Source organism: Salvelinus sp. IW2-2015, linkage group LG11 (assembly GCF_002910315.2).
Source record: "Salvelinus sp. IW2-2015 linkage group LG11, ASM291031v2, whole genome shotgun sequence".
NCBI lineage: Eukaryota > Metazoa > Chordata > Actinopteri > Salmoniformes > Salmonidae > Salvelinus > Salvelinus sp. IW2-2015.
This window is the reverse complement of record NC_036851.1, coordinates 29098001-29115928: the sequence shown is the minus strand read 5'-3', so window position 1 is coordinate 29115928 and position 17928 is coordinate 29098001. Positions and strand designations below refer to the sequence as shown.

Below are 17928 nucleotides of genomic sequence, written 5' to 3'. Positions count from 1 at the left end.
CCTCAGAGAGAGAGGTCTGACAGCCAGCTGGAGGGTTATTTGTTTATTGAGCCTTCAAGTAAATAGATCAGGTGAAAAAAGGCTCAGAGGTGGTCTGAGCCTGGATGTTCACTAGTGACACCTCCTGGTTACGAGGCAGAAGGACATTCTCTCAACCGGCTGCTGTGTGCAATAAACAGCCCCATAGTCTTACAGCGTCTCAGAGTTCGAGTGCTGATCCAGAATCAGATCACCCTCCAATTATTCGTTACGATTTAAAAGGCAAAACTGATCCTAGATCACGAATCTGGACCCAGGCCCAGGAAAATGTATAAACTGAGACAAGAGCATTGATCATCACCACAGGAACTTTGAGCCTTGCTAGGTAACACATGAATATTAACATACACAGTGCACTGGGATTATAGATTTGCAAAGCCGCATGGTCTCCTTCATAGACGCACAACACATGCAAATCAAACTTCTAAACCATACAGATCAACTCTACAGTTATTCCTTCAATCATGCATTTTATTACATGCCAATACAGCATCTAGGCCTATCTAGTGTATTGAATTATGTTCCATGCACTAACATTCAAACAGTTATTGAAGAGAGATGTTTTCACAAAGTAGGTAAGTGAAAATAAAGCTTTATACAAGTATATTCAGAGTAGGAAATACTCACAGCTAAATGAAAACATATAGTGCAGAATAAAGATACAGGTAGGTATTGTATTGCATATTAGTAAAGGTACAGTATTCACACTACATCCAGTAAAGGTAAAGAGAATAGTCCTCCCATAACAGAAATGAGCGGCCAAATAGTACAATAACATTGAAAATCCACAATACTATGATCTGTTCAAAGTAAATATTGTAGACTAATAGAATTACAATTAGGATTATAATTTTAAGTGAGAGTGCAGTATTTATACTCCGGTTAAGAGTAGAATCACCAACGACTTGCAACCAAAACTGACAATGGAAGACTTCAAAGCCTGTTGTGTAAAGCATAAGGCACAGAGAAGTATATCTGATACATTATAGACAACTTTGGTTGAATATGGTACTCAGTGACAGTGATGTCTAACAACAACCACCTTCATTTGAATAATACTCTTGATACTCATCTAATTAGACAGAGTAGGTGACATTTTTCTCCTAGATGGCATAGGTGCCTTTCCCCTCTCCGATTAAAACTTGAGCTCCAGCAGGTAGCGGATGCGACACTGGTTCTCCTTGTAGACCAGATACTCGCTGTTGGAGAAGCAGCTGTCCTTGTACTGGGGCTGCTTAATGGGCTCACCCTGAGGCACAGCCACCTGCTTACCATCCAGAGTCAGGAAGATGTCCTTAGATGGGTCTGAAACAACACACAGTGTTCACTACACAACCATACAGCTGAAACACACAAGTGTTTACTATACAAACACTGTACTGATATACACAACAAAAAGTGTTCACTAGACTTATGCAGTCTTTTCGATATCTGCTCATCATCTACCAGATGTTTAGACATACAGTGACCACTTCAGTAGTGTATATGGAGAAAGACACTTGCAAATACAACTCTCTTTCGGTTACACAGACTCTTGGTTTCCCATCCTATTCAACTACCTCCCTCCGGCTTTTTATTCACATTACCTGATGAAAATGCTGTACAATATGTGACCCGATTCAGGAAACTATGCTTATGTCGCAAGTCACGACTTCACAGGAGAGACTTTAGAACGTAAAAAGTATTTGATCAAAATGCGTTTTCTGGCAGAAATGTCTTCTCGAACATGAACTTTCAAGTGCCTTAATAACAAACTTTTATGCCATCTGTAAACACAAATAAAGTTGTTAAATTAATAGCCTAGCTGGTTTAGCCAAAGAAAAAGCCAGGTAGATTCCCGCTAACCATGACTGGCTGAGATAATGAGTGGGCCATAATGTGGTGTAGCATCTTGTGTCTATAAAATGAGCTGCTCGTTATGCGTAGATAATCCTTTCTACTGCAGTTTGTTCAAAATATATAACTTTGGCCATGGAGAACTGCAAATATGTTGCTACTGCTCTCAATAACACCGCTGCCCAGAATTTATCAGGCGCTTTCGACAAAGGTCAGTGGGAAAAAGTTGTGATGGACTACTTTCTGGAGGATGACCGTGCCATGCTGACTTTCTGGAGGACTCTGTAAATGTATCAGACGATGAGGAAATCACTGATTTAGGTAAAAACATTTTCATTGAAGACATTGTAGAGTCTTCTGATGACTGTGATGGGGAAGAAACGGCGATCAACAGTGTTGTTGTCACGGAAGATGTTGACCCGAGTTTTGAAATCAGTGGAACACAACGGGCCAAACAAGCTGTGTAAACTAAATGGAAAAGACAAAAGTCTTATTTAATGAAAGGGGGTGCAGTCTGCCGTGAAGCTTTCATCCATGTATACGGGTAAGAATCTAACTACAGTTTCAGAGAGTACACTATCGTCCAAACGTTTGGGGTCACTTAGAAATATATTTTTGTTTTAAAAGAAAAGCAAATTTTTCCCCATTAAAATATCATCAAATTGATCAGAAATACAGTGTAGACATTGTTAATGTTGTAAATGACTATTGTAGCTGGAAATGGCAGATTTCATACTTAGGCGTACAGAGGCCCATTATCAGCAACCATCAGTCCTGTGTTCCAATGGCACGTTGTGTTAGCTAATCCAAGTTTATAATTTTAAAAGGCTAATTGAACATTAGAAAACCCTTTTGCAATTATGTTAGCACAGCTGAAAACTGTTGTGCTAATTAAAGAAGCAATACAACTGGCCTTCTTTAGACTAGTTGAGTATCTGGATAATCAGCATTTGTGGGTTCGATTACAGGCTCAAAATGGCCAGAAACAAAGACCTTTCTTCTGAAACTCATAAGTCAATTCTTGTTCTGAGAAATGAAGGCTATTCCATGCAAGAAATTGCCAAGAAACTGAAGATCTCGTACAACGCTGTGTACTACTCCCTTCACAGAACAGCGCAAACTGGCTCTAACCAGAATAGAAAGAAGAGTGGGAGGCCCCGGTGCACAACTGAGCAAGAGGACAAGTACATTAGTGTCTAGTTTGAGAAACAGACGCCTCACAAGTCCTCAACTGGCAGCTTCATTAAATGGTACCCGCAAAACACCAGTCTCAACGTCAACAGTGAAGAGGCGACTCCAGGATGCTGGCCTTCTAGGCAGATTTGCAAAGAAAAAGCCATATCTCAGACTGGCCAATAAAAATAAAAGATTAAGATGGACAAAAGAACACAGACACTGGACAGAGGGACTCTGCCTAGAAGGCAGCACCCCGGAGTCACCTCTTCACTGTTGATGTCGAGACTGGTGTTTTGCGGGTATTATTTAATGAAGCTTCCAGTTGGGTGTAGTCAAAGGAGAGCTCTCCAGTAGGTATCAAAACAGTCCAAGGTCCTTTTCTCAAAACTAAGTTTACAAGTGTATCAACTTTCAAAGCAGAATAACTTTCCCATTGTTCGACAAAAATGCTGTGTATGATATCCCATTTTGTAGCTCAGTCTCTACTTTATCCAATTTTTWAAAAACAATTTAAAATTTTGCTACATAAGACCGAATCCAGGTGGTGAGTCACATATGACCTTGTTTCAATCTGATGCACATTCAAAATGTCATAAAAAAATCAACACCACAGATCTCTCCCTGTCCTCTGCCGTGCCCTGATTGTATTACTGCTGATGATATCTGGAAATGTGCATGTACACACTGGTCCGTCTACTGTTGCTAGCCCCAACTCTGACATGTGCTTCGATTATTTCTGCTTCACTGATTTCTGCTCTCGTAAATGCCTGGGTTTTCTGCACGTTAACACTAGAAGCTTATTACCTAAAATTGATCAATTGAAAGTGTGGGTTCACAGCTCCAATCCAGATGTGTTGGTCATTACTGAGACATTGTTAAGAAAGAGTGTTCTGAACACTGATGTTAACCTTTCTGGTTAAAACCTTTTTCGGCAAGACAGATCTTCCAAAGGTGGTGGAGTGGCAATCTTTACCAAGGAACACATTCAGTTCTCGGTAGTCTCCACTAAGTCTGTTCCCAAACAACTTGATTAGCTGTTTATAAGCTTTCAAATAGCTATTTGTTAACTGTTGCTGAGTGCTACCATCCACCATCAACACCCTAACTGCCCTACCTAACATGGTTTAGACCCTTTCTTCTTTAAGGTTACAGCCCCTATCATCGTTGAGCCTCTCTCACCTTTTTAACATKTCTTTCCTCTCTTGGGAGTTTCCCAGTGCTTAGAAGGCACTGGGAAATCCTAACTGTCATAGGTCAATTTATATCTTGTCCTTTTTATCAAAAGTCAACTGACTGGCTTTCTTGGTCTATAGTATTCTCTCTGGTATACAATCTGGTTTCTGCTTAGGTTATGGATGTGTCACTGCAACGTAAAGGTCCTATATTATGTCACCATTGCTCTTGATTCTAAGCAATGTTGTGCTGCTACTGTTATTGACTTGGCCAAAGCTTTTGATACGGTAGACCATTCCATTCTTGTGGATCGGCTAAGGAATATTGGTGTCTCTGAGGGGTATTTGGCCTGGTTTGCCAACTACCTCTTCAGAGTGTGCAGTGTGTAAAGTCAGAACATTTGCTGTCTCAGCCACTGCCTGTCACCAAGGGAGTACCCCAAGGCTCGATCCTAGGACCCACGCTCTTCTTAATGTACATCAACATAGCTCAGGCTACTGTACCTGGTTCCAACTGTCCTCTAGCCACCACGCAGTCATAGCCGGAAGGAGCCTTCTTCAGGGAGCTGTCATCCATAGTGATGGTGTTTTCCTTCCCCAGCGCCACCTCGTTCAGAAACATCACCCCCCTGTCTTTAGATGTACGCACTACACAGGGACAGGACACATATGTAGTAAGTAGCACGGTATTTCTTCACAAAACGAACAGTGTCGTAGTAATGCACCTAACAGTCTTATACTCACTACATGAACATACATTTGGAAATTGACTGGATATTCCGAAGATGACGTCTAAAAGAGATACCGGTAGTTCAGCCACATGGTAGCTATAGCCTCACCGTATGCAGCTGACTTGCTGTTCTCCGAGGCAAAGTAGATGCCCCTGCCCACACGGCCCCCTGACTGGGGCATGATCCGCAGGCCGCCCTTCAAGATGGCTGCCACCACCGCCACATTGGTACCGTGCCACAGCAGACGCCGGTTCTCTAGTCCGTCGTTCTCCCTGAATCTCTCCGCCTGGGGAGAACAATCCCCACAGAAAGCATTAGTATTTAAGTTGATTGATCTAAGTCAAACAAACCTACAGTTATAACAATATATAATTTTTTATTTATTTTATACATTCATCAGCACAAAAATCAAGAGCACAGGAAATTAGTAAAAAAATTAATGCTGTATTACATGCTACAAGGATTATGACATGAAGTTGTTGTGCCATATGTTACCCACCTCAGTCTCTCTGTCCACCTCCCAGACATCTATAATCTTTGGCTGGTTGTGGCTATATGCAGTGGCCTTCAGGTATTTCTCTATGACCTTTAAATGAGGCAAGAATGGAAATACAATGGAAGCTTTACATTTACAATATTCTTCTCTCTGTAGTATAAATGATGCTTTGTCACAGTAAATATAGTCACCCATTTAAATATGACCATCAGCATATCACTAAAGACTTGTGTGATTTTGAACAATACAGTGGTGTTTGTATAGAATTCAACTTCGATTAGAGACCACAGTACCTTGAATTCCTGTGTATCTCTTTGTAGTAGAACGAGTTTGCAGCTGAGAGACAGATAGTTTTGGTCCAGTGGATGAGGTACTTTCTCCACCTCCATTTGCTCCTGGGCCTTCTCAGTCTCAGCCTTCAAGTTCTGGGCTATCTCTATATCAGCCAGCACCTGCAGGGGACAGCACAGTCAGGAATGGGATCAGGCCTGGCCAGGAGTTTCACCAGACCTGATCAGGGAAAACTGGGTTCTTATTGTAGGCTATTAAAAAACTTTTGGCCCTAAATAGTACTGATCAAGATCAATGTCATTCCATAAAGCACAATACTGTGACAGGGTCTAATCAAGTACAAGGTGATCTGGAAACACTTATCTCCCTCACTAGCTTTAAGCACCAGCTGTCAGAGCAGCTCACAGATTACTGCACCTGTACATAGCCCATCAATAATTTAGCCCAAACAACTACCTCTTCCCCTACTGTATTTATTGATTGATTTATTTTGCTCCTTTGCACCCCATTATTTCTATTTAAGCTTTGCATTCTTTCACTGCAAAACTACCATTCCAGTCTTTTACTTGCTATAATGTATTTACTTCGCCACCATGGCCTTTTTTTGCCTTTACCTCCCTTATCTCACATTGTATATAGACTTATTTTTCTACTGTATTATTAACTGTATGTTTGTTTTACTCCATGTGTAACTCTGTTGTTGTATGTATCGAACTGCTTTGCTTTATCTTGGCCAGGTCGCAATTGTAAATGAGAACTTGTTCTCAACTTGCCTACCTGGTTAAATAAAGGTGGGGGAAAAAAATGGGGGGAAAAATTGAGAAATAAAATCTCACCAGAAGCATCTCCTTCTTCTTCTCCACGATCTCAGAACTGTCGATGACCGGGGGCCTGGTGCGTCCAAAGTTGTGTGGGATGGTGGTGAAGAACTTGGAGGAGAGTTCCTCCAGTTTGGGCCTGCTGGCGTTCATGGCTCCCTCGATCTCCTCCAGCACCTCAAAGCCCTTAGCGATCTGCATCTTGCTCAGCTTCCCCAGAGGCATCTTCTTTATGTCTGGTGGCCCAAAGAGAGAGACAATAAGGGGGATATGATTACACACATATCACTGCTCTGTCTGAGTTTATATGTTAGGCCTATATAAACTGTGTAGGTGTCTATGTTGACTGCTCTCCTCTACATTGGTAAATGTGGTAGTTAGGGAACTTGCAACACAGCTAAATAAACATTGTATACATTTTACAGTCCTACTTACATTATCGATCAGACAGACTAGGTTTCTATATGGATTAGACATTTATCTCCAGATCGCAAAGCTTTACCCTCCATTTAAAATGACTAATGATTTAGGATACTCTTCTCTGATCACATAGAGCAGATGCCTGGGCTTCCCTGACTTCAGTTTAACAGCCAAGTATATCATTGCACTGACAGAGTAAAACACAATACAACAAGCAGTCCAGTCCAACAGGTATGTTACATAACAGAACATGTGTACATAGACAGACCGCACCCAGGCTTACTGACTGAGGAAYAGAAAGTTGCTTCAGTGCTGGACAGATTGACACCCACCCAGGTTCATGCACTCCATGGCCTCTTTGAACATGTCATTGCTGAAGATGAGCTGGATGAGCTTCTGCGTGGGGCTGTCCAGGGTGCAAGGGAGGATGTTTCTGGGGCCCTTGCCAATCTTCCCATCAACACAGTCCACCTGCAAAAGCCAGAAGAGAGCATGTTATAAGAGAGGGAACAGAAATGGACACAGCAAAACTATAAATGAGTCAGCCTGCCCGCCTGAGCGTATTGTAAGATATACTAATTACAGGAGCCAGGAAGGTAAAATGTTGTTATTCTTTAGAGTATGGTTGGGCGATGTCTGAAATTACAGCTATTATTTGATATCAGTTATATATATTAGCCTACCCTTTAAAAACTAATATTACAGCCATATCAAGTGCAGGCTATTGCTATTTCATCATCTTGARCATCTGGGTAAGGGCATTTGCGTAATTCTTTCTTCATTTAGGCTACTTCAGACTGTAAATAATAAAAAATAAAAAGGCATTTCACTTAGTAACTATAGAATAGCCTGCCTTATACTAAATCAGAAAAAAACAATGGCTGAATTGGTGGTGTTAAGCAGTCCTTCGGTTTCAGGCAATGGATGTACAGACTACAAACCTCCAAAATTTACAAGTCCATCATCCTGCGGAGTTTGCTACTCTGGGCAGAAAAGGTGAACATGCTGGTGTTTTCTGCCAGAAACCTTTAGGTAGGTCTAAGACATGGTAAAAAACAACTAAACCTAACAGTTCATCATTGCACTTTATTTTAATGTAGCCTATATCCAGATCCAGATGCATCTTATTCGAAAGACATAGCCTATAGATTAAACTAAAATATTCAGTCAAACCCTTAGACTTACATGCATCGTTTTTTTGGACTAATTTGTTATTTTAGTACTTATTTTGTTCAGGCTACTTTATTTATTTTGTAACTTGTTGGCCTATACTTCGGATTTGTACAGTTCGAAATGCAAAAAAGCATATGCTAAATGGCCTATTCATTTTTTGCCTACGCCAATGTTCATTCAAGTGTTAAAGAATGTTATAGGCTAAATAATTTGATTTTCAGGAGCTGACTTTYGTGTGTCTGTGTTATTTTGCTCATTGTCAAGGTGTTATAATTATTTCAGCTCTGCCCAAACTTGAAAATGGCTTGCTCAACACGTGAAGGATGCAAAGGGACAACTCAATTCCTTTCCAGTGTTTTATTWTGGTTTTGATGCCATTTGTTGAATATGTTGAAACAGTTGATTTGTTGAATAGAGTAGTTGAATGACAGAGGAATAAGGAATAGGGAATAGGTAGATAACCTTAAACAGAGAATAAACATGCATTATTTTACACAAACAATGCATGACACAGCAACAAAGCATGGCTTTGAATAAAGTAAACGTTTAAACAATTTAATCTAGCACTTCAAGCAATTACTTCTGCAGTCAGAAAATATCCACAACAAAAGAAGTCACCACCCCTACCAGAGTTACACATGTAAATTGTGCTAAGCACTGGATGCAACATAATAAATAATTCCAAACATTACATACCAGTTGCGTCTTTAGGGTTGAACAATGAGCTGTGTGTATGTTGAGGACCAAACATTTTATACCCATGCTTATCTGCCAGGTGTGCATGTAAAAGTAGTCCCTCCAGAAATGCTGGCTCAATTTTTTAGTTCCACCCGTGTTTTTGGGTTATCTGCCCTCTTGAGGCCTGGAGTTCTTTAAAGGAAGAGCTGCCATTGTGCTCATGTTTTGAGTGTTCTGTTTTTTGACGCAACACTCATCTTAATCTTTTTTTTTATTGGCCAGTTTGGGTAATGGTTTTTCTTTGCAACTCTGTCTAGAAGGCCAGCATCCCAGAGTCGCCTCTTCACTGTTGACGTTGAGACTGGTGTTTTGCGGGTACTATTTAATGAAGCTGCCAGTTGAGGACTTGAGGCATCTGTTTCTCAAATTAGACACTAGGGTACTTGTCCTCTTTCTCAGTTGTGCACCGGGGTCTCTGTTATGAATTTTATGTATAAATGACTAAATGTATATATATAAAATGTATTTCTTATTATCCAATTATTCTACATTGTAGAATTTGTATTTATTTATTTAACTAGGCAAGTCAGTTAAGAACAAATTCTTATTAACCATGACGGCCTACCAATGACGACCTTTTATGTTATTTTAAACAAGAGACACAACACTACATAAAAGAGAGGCCTAAGACATCATAGCAAGGCAGCAACACAGCATGGGAGCAACAGAACAYGACAACATGGTAGCAACAACATGGCAGCAGCACAAAACATGGTACAAACATTATTGGGCACAGACAACAGCAAAGGTCAAGAAGGTAGAGACAACAATACATCACTCAAAGCAGCCACAACTGTCAATAAGATTGTCCATGATTGAGTCTTTGAATGAAGAGATGGAGATAAAACTGTCCAGTTTGAATGATTGCTGCAGCTCGTTCCTGTCGCTAGGTACAGCGAACTGAAAAAACGAGCGACCCAGGATGTGTGCGCTTTGGCGACCTTTAACAGAATGTGACTGGCAGAACGGGTGTTGTATGTGGAGGATGAGGGCWGCAGTAGATATCTCAGATAGGGTGGAGTGAGGGTGGAGTGAGGCCTAAGAGGGTTTTATAAACAAGCATCAACCAGTGGGTCTTTCGACGGGTATACCGAGTAGTATAGAGTGCAGTGATATGGCCTATAAGGAGAATTGGTGGCAAATARGATGGCTGAATGGTAAAGAACATAAAGCCGCTCGAGAGCACCCTTACCCTTACTATAAATTACGTCTCCATAATCTAGCATGGGTAGGATGGTCATCTGAATCAAGGTTAGTTTGGCAGCTGGGGTGAAAGAGAAGCGATTACAATAGAGGAMACCAAGTCTAGATTTAACGTTAGCCAGCAGCTTTGATATATGCTGAGAGAAGGACAGTGTAAAGTCAAGCCACACTCCCAAGTACTTGTATGAGGTGACTACCTCAAGCACTAAACCCTCAGGAGGTAGTAATTAACACCTGTGGGGAGAGGGGCATTATTCTTACCAAACCACATGACCATTGTTTTGGAGGTGTTCAGAACAAGGTGAAGGGCAGAGAAAGCTTGTTGGACACTGAAGAAAGCTTTGTTGTAGAGCGTTTAACACAAAATTCGGGGAGGGGCAAGGTGAGTATAAGATTATCATCTGCATATAAAAATGTATGAGAGGCTTCCTACTGCCTGAGCTATGTTGTTGATGTAAATTGAGAAGAGTGTGGGGACTAGGATCGAGCCTTGGGGTACTCCCTTGTTGACAGGCAGTGAAGACATCAAAACGATAAAATAAGGAGGCTCGATCCTAGGCCCCAAGCTCTTCTCATTTTATACACACACACACACACACACACACACACACACCAGTCAAAAGTGTATTTATTTAGACTATTTTCAACATTGTAGAATAGTGAAGACATCAAACTATGAAATAACACATATGGAACCATGTTGTAACCAAAAAAAGTGTTAAACAATTCAAAATAAATGTTATATTTGAGATTCTTCAAATAGTCACCCTTTGCCTTGATGACAGCTTTGCACACTCTTGGCATTCTCTCAACAAGCTTCAGGAGGAATGTTTTTCAACAGTCTTGAAGGAGTTCCCACATATGCTGAGCACATTCTGGCTGCTTTTACTTCACTCTGTGGTCCAACTCATCCCAAACCATCTCAATTGGGTTGAGGTCGGGTGATTGTGGAGGCTAGGTCATCTGATGCAGCACTCATTACACTCCTTCTTGGTCAAATAGCCCTTACACAGCCTGGAGGTGTGTTATATCATTGTCCTGTTGAAAAACAGATGATAGTGGGACTAAGTCCAAACCAGATAGGATGGCGTATCGCTGCAGAATGCTGTGGTAGCCATGCTGGTTACCTTCTTTGATATAGGGGGCAGCATTTTAACTTTTGGATGAATTGCGTGCCCATAGTGAACTGCCTCCTACTCTGTCCCAGATGCCAATATATGCATATTATTATTACTATTGTATGGAAAACACTCTGAAGTTTCTAAAACTGTTTGAATGATGTCTGTGAGTATAACATAACTCATATGGCAGGCAAAAACCTGAGAAAAAATCCAAACAGGAAGTGAGAATTCTGAGACTGGTCGATGTTAAAGTCATCGCCTATTCAATTCCCTGTAATATATGGATCTGTTTGCACTTCCTACGCCTTCCACTAGATGTCAACAGTCTGTAGAACGCTGAATGAAGCCTCTAGTGTGATGTGGGGCCGGATGGGAGGCGTTTCAGTCATTGGTCTGGCAGATTGCCAGTTCTTGGTCACGCGCTTTCCTCATGATATCGCCTTGCGTTCCATAACTTCTACAGACATGAAGGAATGCTCCGGTTGGAAAGTTATTGGATATATATGATAACAACATCCTGAAGATTGATTCTCTACTAAGTTTGACCAGTTTATTCGACTTGTAATATAACTTTTTGAAGTTTTCGTCCGACGTTTGCCTGCCAATGCGCGAGCGTTTGGACACGTATACTACACATGCTAGCAAAAGTAGCTAATTGGACATAAGTAATGGACATTATCGAACAAAACAACAATTTGTGGAACTAGGATTTCTGGCAGTGCATTCTGATGAACATAATCAAAGGTAAGGGAATATGTATGATGTCATTTCGTATTTCTGTTGACTCCAACATGGCGGAGAAATGTTGTTAAATCTGAGCGCCGTCTCAGATTATTGCATGGTGTGCTTTTTACGTAAAGCTTTTTTTAAATCTGACACAGCGGTTGCATTAAGAACAAGTGTATCTTTAATTCTGTGTAAAACATGTATCTTTCATCAAAGTTTATGATGAGTATTTCTGTTATTTGACGTGGCTCTCGGTGTCTTTCATGTGTGATTTCATGAAAGATTGATTTTTATAGTAATATATTTGAATTTGGCGCGCTACATTCTTTCTGGATTTTGGCCAAGTGGGACGCTACCGTCCCACCTATCCCAGAGAAGTTAAATGTGCCTTGAATTCTAAATAAATCAGACAGTGTCACCAGCAAAGCACCAACACACCATCACACCTCCTCCTCCATGTTTCACGGTGAGAACCACACATGCGTAAATCATTCGTTCACCTACTCTGCGTCTCACAAAGACACGGCGGATGGAACCGAAAATCTCAAATTTGGACTCATCAGACCAAAGGACAGATTTCCAACGATCTAACGTTCATTGCTCGTGTTTCTTGGCCCAAGCAAGTCTTCGTCTTGTTGGTGTCCTTTAGTAGTGGTTTCTTTGCAGCAATTTGACCATGAAGGCCTGATTCACGCAGTCTGCTCTGAACAGTTGATGTTGAGATGTGTCTGTTACTTGAACTCTGTGAAGCATTTATTTGGGCTGCATTCTGATGTGCAGCTAACTCTTATCCTCTGCAGCAGAGGTAACTCTGGGTCTTCCATTCCTGTGGCGATCCTCATGAGAGCCAGTTTCATCATAGCACTTGATGGTTTTTGCAACTGCATTTGAAGAAACTTTCAAAGTTCTTGAAAATATCCAGATTGACTGACCTTCATGTCTTAAAGTAATGATGGACTGTCGTGGKTATGACATTACAAGCTTGGCACACCTGTATTTGGGGAGTTTCTCCCATTCTCTATGCAGATCCTCTCAAGCTGTCAGGTTGGATGGGTAGCGTTGTCGCATAGCTATTTTCTGGTCTCTCCAGATGTTCGATCGGGTTCAAGTCCGGGCTCTTACTGGGCCACTCAAGGACATTCAGAGACTTGACCCAAAGCCACTCCTGCGTTGTCTTGGCTGGGTGCTTAGGGTCATGGTCCTGTTGGAAGGTGAACCTTCTCTCCAGTCTGAGGTCCTGAGCCCTCTAGAGAAGGTTTTCATCAATCTCTGTACTTTGCTCTGTTCATTTTTCCCTCGATCCTGACTAGTCTCCCAATCCCATCCACTGAAAAACATCCCACAACATGATGCTGCCACCACCATGCTTCACTGTAGGGATGGTGCTAGGTTTCCTTCAGACGTGACGCTTGGCATTCAGGTCAAAGAGTTGGTTTCATCAGACCAGAGAATCTTGTTTCTCATGGTCTGAGAGTCTTTAGGTGCCTTTTGGCAAACTCCAAGCGGGCTGTCTTGTGCCTTTTACTGAGGAGGCTTCCGTCTGGCCACTCTACCATAAAGGCCTGTTTGGTGGAGTGCTGCACAGATGGTTGACCTTCTGGAAGGTTCTCCCATCTCCACAGAGGAACTCTGGAGCTCTGTCAAGAGTGACCATAGGGTTCTTGGTCACCTGCCTGACCAAGACCCTTCTCCCCCAATTGCTCTGTTTGGCAGGGCGGCCAGCTCCAGGAAGAGTCTTGGTGGTTCCAAACTTCTTCCACTTAAGAATGATGGAGGCCACTGTGTTCCTGGGGACATTCAATGCTGCAGACATCGGTGCCTCGAAGTGTGTCTCAAAGCTCTACAGACAATTCCTTAGACCTCATTACTTTTTTTGCTCTGACATGCACTGTCAACTGTGGAACCTTAGATGGACAGGGGTGTGGCTTTCCAAATCATGTCCACTCAACTGAATTTATCACAGGTGGACTCCAATCAAGTTGAAGAAACATCTCAAGGATGATCAATGGAAACAGGATGCACTTGAGCTCAAATTCTAATCTCATAGCAAAGGGTCTGAATGCTTATGTAAAGAAGGCATTTCTGTTTTTATTTTTAATAAATATGAGGTATTGTGTGTAGATTGCTGAGAATTATAATTTATTTAAAGCATTTTAGAATAAGGCTGTAACGTAACAAAATGTGGAAAAAGTCAAGGGGTCTGAATACTTTCCGAAGGCACTGTATGTAAACTCAACAACAAAAAAAGAAACGTCCCCTTTTCAGGACCCTGTCTTTCAAAGATAATTAATTAAAATCCCAAAAACTTCACAGATCTTCATTGTAAAGGGTTTAAACACTGTTTCCCATGCTTGTTCAATGAACCATAAACAATTAATGAACATGCACCTGTGGAACAGTCGTTAAGACACTAACAGCTTACAGACGGTAGGCAATTAAGGTCACAGTTATGAAAACTTAGGACTCTAAAGAGGCCTTTCTACTGACTCTGAAAAACACCAAAAGAAAGATGCCCAGGGTTCCTGCTCATCTGCRTGAACGTGCCTTAGGCATGCTGGAAGGAGGCATGAGGACAGCAGATGTGGCAAGGGCAATAAATTGCAATGTCCGTACTGTGACACCTAAGAGAGCGCTATAGAGAGACAGGACGGACACCTGATCGTCCTCGCAGTGGCATCCCACGTGTAACAACACCTGTACAGGATCGGTACATTCGAACATCACACCTGCGGGACAGGTACAGGATGGCAACAACAACTGCCCGAGTTACACCAGGAACACACAATCCCTCCATCAGTGCTCAGACTGTCCGCAATAGGCTGAGAGAGGCTGGACGGAGGGCTTGTAGTCCTCCCCAGACATCAACGGCAACAACGTAGCCTATGGGTACAAACCCACCGTCGCTGGACCAGACAGGACTGGCAAAAAGTGCTCTTCATCAAGTCCCATTGAGCACATCTGGGACCTGTTGGATCGGAGGGTGAGGGCTAGGGCCATTCCCCTCGGAAATGTCTGGGAACTTGCAGGTGCCTTGGTGGAAGAGTGGGGAAGAGTGGGGTAATATCTCACAGCAAGAACTGGCAAATCTGGTGCAGTCCATGAGGAGGAGATGCACTGCAGTACTTAATGCTGCTGGTGGCCACACCAGATACTGATTGTTACTTTTGATTTTGACCCCCCCTTTGTTCAGGGACACATTATTCCAGTTCTGTTAGTCACATGTCTGTGGAACTTGTTCAGTTTATGTCTCAGTTGTTGAATTTTGTTATGTTCATACAAATATTTACACATGTTAAGTTTGCTGAAAATAAACGCAGTTGACAGTGAGTGGACGTTTCATTTTTAGGGAATAGGCCATTTGGCTTGTAGCAATGCTGTGTATTCAGCATTGCGCTGCCAGACTCCGGTGGTGAATTCAAGTTCAAATATGCTAAAACATAGTTTATGATATTACAATGTTATTACCATCGACAATGACTGTCAAACATCATTGATACATAAAATTGCCAAACACTACTTTAGAATCCGTGGTCCTACTGAGACCCAGCCACCACTTTACCTTGACCTCTGCATCCTGGTCTCCATCTACCTCTATCAGGGTGTACTTCCCCGGGTGAGACAGAAAGTTGTCCCGCTCCTTCCAGCTGTTCTTCGTCTTGTCTTTGAACTTCTTCTCAAAGTCTTTGATGGCTTTGTCTGGGCTGTTGGAGAGGTCTGATAGGTTTGACTGACCCGTTTCTCCCTGTAAGGGAGAGAGGAGAAGATGATGCTTCAATTCTGGGTGCTCAAGAAATTAATAGCTTAGTATTTAAGATAATTAACTAAAATGTAGATTTACTACTAAAATATACACAGGAATGTGTAGTAAACTACCATCGTGTCTTTGTCTAAAATTAAGCTTACCACTCTCCCCCATCTGGTCCAGCAGTAGTAAGAGTCATCTATACACAACACTTGAATGACATAAAACTTGTTGTTGTTATTTCCAATGTTGGTCTGATTCAGCATGCAATCATAATCTTCATACACCTGTGGGGGAGATTAAAGGAGGAMCATGATTCAGGAAAGCAGTCAGATAAAAAATGGGCACATTCATCTATTGCACTGCACAGCAGTCTGTCCTACTGACATGACTGCAAAGATGATCAAACAAATCAAGTCAAATACCTGTAACTAGTGACAGTTTCTCAGATTCTGCTACATATGAATGATTAGCAAACATGCTGTAGCAACACACTGGTCTTTTGAAACAGCTATAACTGAATGCAGCATATACAGTAGATATGAGTGACCTTCCACACTCATTATCTCAGGTGTCTTGGGGGAGCATACATTACAACTGAGCAGAGGTAATGTCATGAACAAGGAAAGAAGAGAATAGTCCCCTTCTGTATTAGATGAATATAAGGGGCAAGTGTCTCTCACTCTCAGGGAGTTTACTTCCAACTGAAACTATTACTGTACCCTACATGTCACTTCTAAGGTTTGTATATTGGAAAGTAGTCAAACCTCATTGAATCTAAATGAAGGGTGTGGCTGAACTGAAAGCCATACATTGTCATAGCCTTTACAGTTAGTGTGTGACAAGTGCTTCAATCACAGTAACACCTTCAAAGTACCTCAATGAGTAACACTGACTGCACAGGAGGACTTTTGAGCTGAAATAGTACACAATACATTTTTGTATGATTGGTGGCACAGGCAGCATAATAAATAGCCTACTCCTTGCCTTGATATGGCATGATGTCCAACTCACCCTTCCTGACTGCTGTTCTGACAGCAAGCAGTGCTCATCCGCCTTCCTTTTGCCCTTAACTTCTGGCCCTGCAGCCTTCAGAGCCTCTTTGGCAGAGGTAAAGGCATCCTTTGGTGTGTCAGGCTCTTGCTTGACCTTCTTTCCACCCGCTTTATTGGCTTTGGTGGATGAGGCAGCCCTTTTCTTTGGTGCCATCCCTGATCTGTATTTCAATCACTGCAGAAAAAAGAAACATTATGCATCATCAACACACTAAAATTTGAAGAATGAATGATAGTATTGATGCACTTAAGGCAGGTGCTTTTCACTTAATCCCCTTTCACCTTTTCTGGCACACTGGCCAATGGCAGTGGTGTTTTSATACAGCTGAGTGAGGCGGGGTACTTCCAGTAACACAGAAGTAGCAGCAGCAGACACAGAAGACAAGCTCTGACGTGGCTGGTAAATTCCCTGACCTGTCTAAGGAGGCACTGAGGAGGTTGTGCGAGTGCTAATTAGCTAGCTACAGCAGCTGTCCTAGATGTATTTCCATGTACAACCCCTCAGTAATGTTTAGGTAGATAGCTAGCTAGTTTAGTTAGCTTGGCGCAAAGTCCAATAACTTCATTTTGTGGGTGTGTAGCTAGCTAGCTAACGTTAGCTAAACGCCGTTGGTATCGAGAAGTTCACGCACTAGCGTTAGCTAGCTAACTACAAGGCTATGGATGCCGCTACGGTTGACAGAAATTGGAAGCTAGCCAAATAATTTGCGAACCTTTATCGACTTGCTACTTACCTTAGAGCAGGTATTCGGCAGCTCGAGCGGTCACTACGGTTGACAGACACACTTCTCACCGACTGTCGAGGAAGTTCTACTTCCGCTTTTAGGGGGGGGGGGGGGGGGGGGGAGTGGCATTCAGAAAGTTGCAGATAAAGGTGCAATTTCGAAATGTTATTGTTCATCCGCAGTTTTTCTCTTATTATGTTAGTCACTGACAGTCACTCAATTAGACCAAGTCAGCTAAAACATTTTAGATTGGTAAATTTGTCTAGCCATCTATCTAAAATGGCAGTAATCATGGTCGAAGTAATGTTAGTCACTCTCACTCAGATATCATATAAAAAAACTGCTAACATTTCTCTCCACCCCATGGCAGTGTGTAGACTTGCAGCAAACTTGCTTTAAAAGTACAACATTTTCTCTACGACCCATGGCAAAATGTGTAGAATTGCAGAAAATTAACTCTGAAACA

At 41.9% G+C, this 17928-nt stretch overlaps 1 protein-coding gene across 1 annotated transcript; it reads right to left on the bottom strand.

Moving 5' to 3' along the window:
* Positions 1-28: 28 nt before the first annotated feature.
* Positions 29-17561, bottom strand: parp3 (poly (ADP-ribose) polymerase family, member 3). Its single transcript, XM_023996653.2, has 11 exons — positions 17472-17561; positions 16697-16912; positions 15844-15969; positions 15500-15682; positions 7312-7450; positions 6578-6795; positions 5744-5902; positions 5454-5540; positions 5063-5240; positions 4728-4871; positions 29-1344 (listed from the first exon to the last, which is right to left on the bottom strand). The coding sequence occupies exons 2-11, from the start codon at positions 16889-16891 to the stop codon at positions 1175-1177; spliced, it is 1599 nt and encodes a 532-aa protein (XP_023852421.1). The 5' UTR covers positions 16892-16912; positions 17472-17561; the 3' UTR covers positions 29-1174.
* Between the last annotated feature and the right edge of the window lie 367 nt (positions 17562-17928).